The sequence below is a fragment of the Haliotis rufescens genome, unplaced genomic scaffold (genome assembly GCF_023055435.1).
Source record: "Haliotis rufescens isolate VD_foot unplaced genomic scaffold, xgHalRufe1.0.p SCAF_111, whole genome shotgun sequence".
In the NCBI taxonomy this organism is placed as follows: Eukaryota; Metazoa; Mollusca; class Gastropoda; order Lepetellida; family Haliotidae; genus Haliotis; species Haliotis rufescens.
In genome coordinates, this window is record NW_025963793.1 from 236,865 (window position 1) to 244,436 (window position 7,572).

The window sequence follows — 7,572 nt, forward strand, 5'->3', positions numbered from 1 at the left end:
AAGTAGCCACAATGGCGTTTTAGTCGTGTTTATCTTGGTGCCTATCGATCCCCTTGTCATTTATAGGACACGATAGTGATCAATAATTGATGATTTGATGTCATTCAACGACAAGATTCATTATCCCAAAATAATCAATACATATGACCTTATTAAGACGTGTCAGTGTGGCTATCAAGCTTCACCAAAGACGCGCTGTTTGCATTCAACTTAATGATGAAATACCACCTAACTTTATATGTACAGTCAATGCAGTGTTAAGCCCTTAATAATATACACAACACTATTGGTCAAAACAGCTGGGCGTCCTTGATATCGAATTTCATCTTGAGACGGTGTCTTTCTATTACAATGGGGTGTTAACTAAGTTTATCAAGAAGCGAAACGGGCTTAACCGTAGCGACCGAAAATAAGATTACAATAGCACCATTAAGGGTCCCTGCTGGTTCAAGCACAGCCTTTAACACGGCAGACAATCACCTGAGTAGAATTTAACTCAAGCTATCCCGCGAGAAGACAGATTACCTAGTCGGACCGCAATAATCGCTCATTGCCTTGCGTTACGCTCCTGCCTGATGTAGCTATTATTTACAAGGCAGGGGTTGGGAGGTCAAATGAGATACATATTTCTTTCTGGGCCAATAGGATTAGACCACTAGTTGGCCACGAGCGTAGGGTACTATAGAGAGACGTGGTGAGGCAGGTACCATTCAGAAATATCAGCGTGCAGGCTTAGCGTGTTCGGATACATAAACGTGTTGGGAATATCAACATAGCGTATATATACACACAAGCTATGCCTACCACTGAAATGTACATTCGTGTCATTCGCGAGGGTTGTCAGTTTCAACGACGGGCTCATGAAAAACATGTTGATTTCAACTGAACGTGCGTTTACTGAGGAAGGAATTCATGCATCACCTTTAGGAAAAACGAGGATTGTAGTAACGTGGGTTTTAATGCCTGGACTCCATTGTCACGAGTGACAGTGATATGTGTTTATTTTAGCTCTACGAGTTGGGTAAGTGGTATGATCTGTGTATGTATAATTCATGTCAACTTTTTGTGAAACATTTCATCCGGGGAAGGATGTTCTTTTGTACGGAGATGTTTTGTAATCTGTTACGTGGAATTAAGGAAGAAAATTTCGGGAGGTGAAATTGATGACCCGGTTATTTGCTTTTGTAAAGCCACATTGAAATCGACACTGATATATTTCACTTTAATATTCAGCACCTCTTTGTGTAGTAAAACCACACAGACATGTACACATCTCGCCTAAAACTTGTCCTACAGAGGGAAAAGAACTAGGACATTCCTCCGAGCGAAATAGTTCATTTGATTAAATAGACACGTCTATTATTTTCCGTCCATCCGTCCATCAAGGTATCCGTACACCGCTATGGAAATATAGCTTCCGTATTTGGACTAACAAGCAGTATGTGTAACATTGAAGATATCTGTTTCATTTTGGGTTGTTACGGTGTTGAAGACCATAGCGCACCTCTAACCCACGAGTTTGTGAGATGGATCTTTTACCACGAGTGTTTGCGTGTATTGTGGGGAGAATCATGGGGCACAAATACACACGTCGTAAAGCCAACTTGAGCGAAACCTCTAACCAGACAGATCAACTATAGTTAAAACTTTTTTCCCTGGGAAAGATTTATGTCTTTCTCGTGGCGGTTGAATATACAATGAGCTGCACAAACTCGGTGAAGCATTATGACGATATTACATATGCGTGAATAGAATCATAGCCGGCAAATGTTCCTAGTAATTATATATGAAGCACATTTCACGAGAGAGGGTTGCTTTAAGTGGGATCAGAAAGTAGTTTGAGTGCAATTTAATGATTCAAAACTGCATCTATTTGATATGGTTTGTCACCCAATGCTCGACACCGTCTTTCTTTTGTACAAAAAAGTCGCTGAAAGACGACCATGGGAATTTATTGAGGGATATGTATGATTGAGTCTGATTGGAAATATTTGCCAATTCATGTCACAATAATAAATTCATGTGATTATATTTCAGATGAAAAGGTGTGTTTTGGGCCGTATACATGACTGTATAGATGAATGTGGATAGTGAACATGGACCTGGTTTCAATACGATCGTGAGGTGAATACGCTGAAGTGTTTGTGAACATCGATATAAACTCTCATGCTTAAATGTGACTGATGACAAAAAATGGATACATCGCTGAGATGTATACATTATTGTAAGTGTATACATTGACGTAAACTGTATACATGACTGAGCTGTATTGACTGATACATAGTAGGGATAAAATGGAACTTCGAGGACTACGGGCGTCGTCTAGATGTGAAGGGCAACACAGAACACAAAAATGCATTTTGAACATTGAAGCCCCGCGTCACAGATGTGATAAATTCAAGAAAATTCTGCAACCAATTCTACGGAGGTTCGATCCGTCCAACGTCTGTGTTCACATCAATGAAGATCAAACACTCAGTAAACTACCTCCTGGAATGCAATTCCAACATGGCGGCAATATTCCTCGTTACCAAGACAACAAAGCTTTACTCTCCACCCCAGCGCTTGCTGTGATGCTGTTTCTTCAAGAACGTGGTACAACGCCCGTTCAGGACGTACAGAAGTGCTTCAAAAAGCCCCCGTGGAGAGTACATCATAAAATTGAACTTCAGAGTAAACGAACTCCGTCGGTCAAGGTCGCCCAACAGGAGTTTTACTCGCTGTCTCGAGAGTATCCTCTCTGGTCAGTGTGTCCGGTTTATTCCGGTTTTGAACATCTCCGTTTAAACTTATTCGTGAACAATTTTTCGGATATGGTGGAGTTTTACCGCCTTGTTACAGACTCCGAGATGGAGAGCACTAAACCTGACTTCTGTTTGTTCCCGGTGTCAAGTGATGGCGATTTTCAAGTGATGTTGTGTCTCAAACGGTGCAGGCACCTCAAACCGTTTCCGCTTTCCCGTGCTAACATCAGCTTCAAGATTCGGAATATTGCGGACTTACAGAGTGTACTCCGGACGGATTTGCGTGAGATTGGTAAAAATACGTACATTACCACAGATCCTGACGGAAATCGTTTGATTTTAGAAGATGTCAATCATATTTCCTCCAGCTCGGGATATCACAAAGATAAAACGTCACATGTTGCTGACGTCATTTGTGACGTCACAAGTCTAAAGAGTGTGTGTGGGAGCCATGACTCGGGCAGGTATTCTGACAGCGACCAATGTTCATGTGAACTGGAAGTTAAGGAATCGAAAAAGGTTCACTTCAGTGAAAATACAAATGAAAGAACTTTTGTATATAACACAGACCCTATTGTGGACCGAAAGGAAAAAGCTGTGAAATATATGAGCACTGCCAGAGATATGGATTTAAGTTTTGAGGATTATTATGACGAAACATCTCCCAAATGCTACCCCGGAATGGTCATTGCGCATGCGCGGATGATTGTAAACCGAAACGAAATTCAACATGGCGTCAAAGAAAAATCTAGAAATAAGACCGATGATCATGTTTGGCCATCGTGTAATGGCCAAGGCAGATATTCTGGCCACGGCAAATACAGTGGTCAGAGTGTTCAGTCGTCCGCAAGGGTTCCCATTGTGACTGTTACAGATTGTTCAGGGAATGTTCATAACTGTATCGAGAGAGTAATTCACCCAAACACAACCCACGCCGAATCAAACAGTCACGTAGAACCCATATATGAGAACATCCCTTTCGGATTTTCAGACTCAAAAGACCAAAGTTGTGACGTCGTTATGTGTATTCCTAAGGATTCTGTGTCGGAAAGAGATTCATTCGTTATAAGTGATTCAGAGAACTACCCAAGTGACGTTCAGACGCAAAACCTCCCCATCGTGTCGGGAGGGAAGGATGAAGGCAGGGAGGGCACCCTCGATCGTGAGGGTGGGGCTTTAACAAGCGTTTCCAGTGGGTTGGAAAACGTGAAGGATGAGGCGCGTTTTGTGAAGAATCTCAGAGAGGACGTGATAAAGAAACGACATGTTGAGCCGGTGTATATTTGACAATAACGCCATTGTTGACGAAATCGCTGCATTCACTCGCGGTGGTAGAACTTCGCCTCGCTATGAATGGGTCTGGGAACTCGATCCCAAGAGAAGGATTAAGCTGGGAAAATTGTTACTTGTGTTGAGGGTAATGTACTCCCTTAGCCTTAATACATTTCAAATCTCGGCTTTTATTGTTTGTTTTGTATATGTCAGCACACGCCACGCGCTTGTTGACGGGGCTTTGCGCTGTAACCTGGCGTCTCTACACACACCACAACATTTTCAGTAAATTAACGTCCAACACGACATCCTGTACTGAGGTAGATAGTTTCACGACCTCGGTCAATCGCTTGTGGACTTGTTGGCCTGTTTATATGGCTGTCAACATAGCGTTCGTTCTTCGCATACCCCCAACGCGAATAAGTGAGACAATTCAGCTTTGAAATGGCTCGCGAACAATTCCTTATAACATTACACTGGTATGTCTATATGTGTGGAATAGATTCCCCGGGAGATTGTAAAATATAGTGAGTGAGTGAGTGAGTTTGGTTTTACGCCGATTTTAAAAATATTCCAGCAATATCACGGCGGGGGACACCAGAAAGGGGTTTCACACATTGTACCCATGTCGCGAATCGAACCCGGGTCCTCGGCGTCACGACCGAACACTTTAACCACTAGGCTACCCGACCGCTCAGTATAATATAGACATAAACACGCGTGTCGACTTTAAAATAATATAGTGAATGAATATGTTACGTCATAGTCAGCAATATTTCATCTATGATAAGGTGGCTTGTAAAAAATCGAGGCAGACCGGTGGTTGATAGCATGAGCAAACATCCTGGTAGGAGGACACAGGGCAACATTGTATATCCGGTCATTATTTGACCCGGCTCTGACGAGAAGTGAGCTAGATATCATGTCTACGTTTAACATACATCCGGGCGGTCGGGTAGCCTAGTGGTTAAAGCGTTCGCTCGTCACGCCGAAGACCCGGGTTCGATTCCCGACATGGGTACAATGTGTGAAGCCCATTTCTGGTGTCCCCCGCCGTGATATTGCTGGAATATTGCTAAAAGAGGCGTAAAACCATACTCAGTCAGTTAACATACATCCCACACAGACACAGTATACCGATCCGAACCGACCAGTTCTGTCTTATCCCCTTAGGCCGAGCGCCAGACAGGGAAACAACAAGTACAATCTTTTAACAACTTTTGGTGTGACGCGACCGGGGATCAAACTACCAACTTTCCGCTCTCCGAGCAGACGCCTTATCCACTAGATCACGGAGGCGGTAGCCCGGAAAGAAATTTCAGAAACGTCGATGATTTAGAGGTTTTCACATATATCTCAGTGACTTAATGTTCTTCCGCCGAAACATTTGAGTACATTCATATTTTCTCTCACTAATCATATGTAGTCATGAAGTATAGCGCTCTTCCACATGTTGGTATGTTAAAGCCGTATGCAGTTACATCATCGCTGACATGCACAGATTGGTTTATTTCTATTAACATGGCCTGGGGTGAATATTCATGCAAACGTCAGTCCAAATATATATTTTGCTTTTAAAACAAACATTAAACACAAAGTCTAAACGTATGAGAGAAATAAAAGAACTTCATACTTCAGGCAAGTCTATATATCACTACATGACTCTCAAACATACGGAAGCCTTTTAGGGCCATTTTTAAAAAAAACAACATTTCGATACTATCTTGAAATTTCAAGATACTAAGTTGAAATTTCAAGAAACTAAGTTGAAATTTCAAGATACTAAGTTAACATCTTAAGATGTAAAAATACGTGAATAAGTGAATTATCTTGAAATATCAAGATCCTACGGAAGCCTTTTAGGGCCATTTGTTTTTTTCTAAAAATAATTTCGATACTATCTTGAAATTCCAACTTAGTATCTTGAAATTTCAACTTCTATATCTTGAAATTTCAACTTAGTATCTTGAAATTTCAAGATAGTATCGAAAAAAAACAAAAAAAACAAATGGCCCTAAAAGGCTTCCGTACAAACATGTAAGCTTCTTTTTTTATACCATGCTGAGCTGTTTATTCACGATAAAACTGATTTCGATAAAAATGTCATATTCGAGCAAGATTGTATCGTATATCTATGAAAAGAGGCCCCGAAAGTGACGATGGTCGTGATCATGAAGGCAGCGAGCGTGTGAAATGGCAAATGAGTGAGTGATGCTACAGCTGTGGCCAGACAAGCCAGTGGTTGATAGCATGAACACCGACAAAACATAATCAGCCAGATCACACCCGGTGGTCATCATTGTGGTCCGGCCAACCAGCGGTAGTGGGGATCTTCTGTTCCGGGCCTTCCGTCCTATGGGGTGAGCAGCAGCCGTATTGATATAGTTACATGGGAATCTGCTATACTGGTATGTTCTGCTTATGTACTTACACTCAAGTCTTACCTTGATTATGTCATCTGATCTAACCGTTTGTACTGTGTGAATGGCATAACACTGGCCCTACTGTCTTGTATTTTATATATGTACAGGTAATATGAGTTTGTGTGAATACGTTTGATTAATTATGTATATTAATCTTCGGATTAACTTCTGGAGGAAATAAAGAATCTCTCTCTCTCTCTCTAACCCACGTAAAGCATGTCTTAATGTACCACGCCAAACCGATTGATCATTCCTACTTTAGTACGGGAGAAAAGGACTTTTCACTTCATTCGGTTACTTTAGGACAATCTCGTACAAAAATATAAGATATTTCCTGACCTGAACTGAATTGTTTTCAAAACTCCCCCCAGTTACTCAATTTGAACAAATAATCCAGCCCACATTGGCCTTACGTGATTTCAGAGTTTCAGAATTTGTATGACAAAGTTGAAGCAAATAACAGAATATATGAAAGAAGTTTGGAGGGCCATACAGGTGCATGCTATACGCCTCGAAGACAAGGGCAACGTCTTGACGTGATACGATCGTATACACTGACACCCGGGGCGGCAAGGACATACAATGTGTGTAGACAATCTTGATCTTACATACCGGGGGTTTCTGCAGGTAATTCTTCTGAAGGATACATGTAGATCACTTGTCTCGAGGAAGGCCTACCCTGTGGGGATCCTTGTTAGAATAGATGCCTAGCACTCCCTTGCTTGTCGTACGAGGCGACTTAATTGGTTCTGGATCTCTGATTTGGCTGATTGTTTGTCATTGTAGCCAGATGGTGTGGTTTCGGTGCCTGGTTTTCCTGGCCCAGACTCGATTATCCAGGATATCTGGCTGCATGGCAATAGTTGTTATTTCATGATTTTGTACGAGGAATGGTTGAACGGTTCTGAGTATGGCAGTGATGGTCCACACAACTCAGAGATTTCGTATGAATATGGAAAGGGTTATGTCGGTTTTATTTAGTATCTGACCGATAGTAGTGAACCCAAGACCCATCCATGGTTACAATCTCAGCTGGGTGTGCTTCAAAGTGACTTTAGAGAGATGATGATCCATGAAGAGGAGTCAGAAGCCTTGGAACCCAGTTTCTAAAACCTTTGATGACAGCGTTATTT

At 41.8% G+C, this 7,572-nt stretch overlaps 1 protein-coding gene across 1 annotated transcript; it reads left to right on the forward strand.

Annotated features, from left to right (window-relative positions):
* Positions 1–346: 346 nt before the first annotated feature.
* On the forward strand, positions 347–4,200 carry LOC124151314. Its single transcript, XM_046523717.2, has 2 exons — positions 347–1,021; positions 2,038–4,200. Exon 2 carries the CDS (start codon positions 2,295–2,297, stop codon positions 4,029–4,031), a length of 1,737 nt encoding a protein of 578 aa, XP_046379673.2. The 5' UTR covers positions 347–1,021; positions 2,038–2,294; the 3' UTR covers positions 4,032–4,200.
* The last annotated feature ends 3,372 nt before the right edge of the window (positions 4,201–7,572 follow it).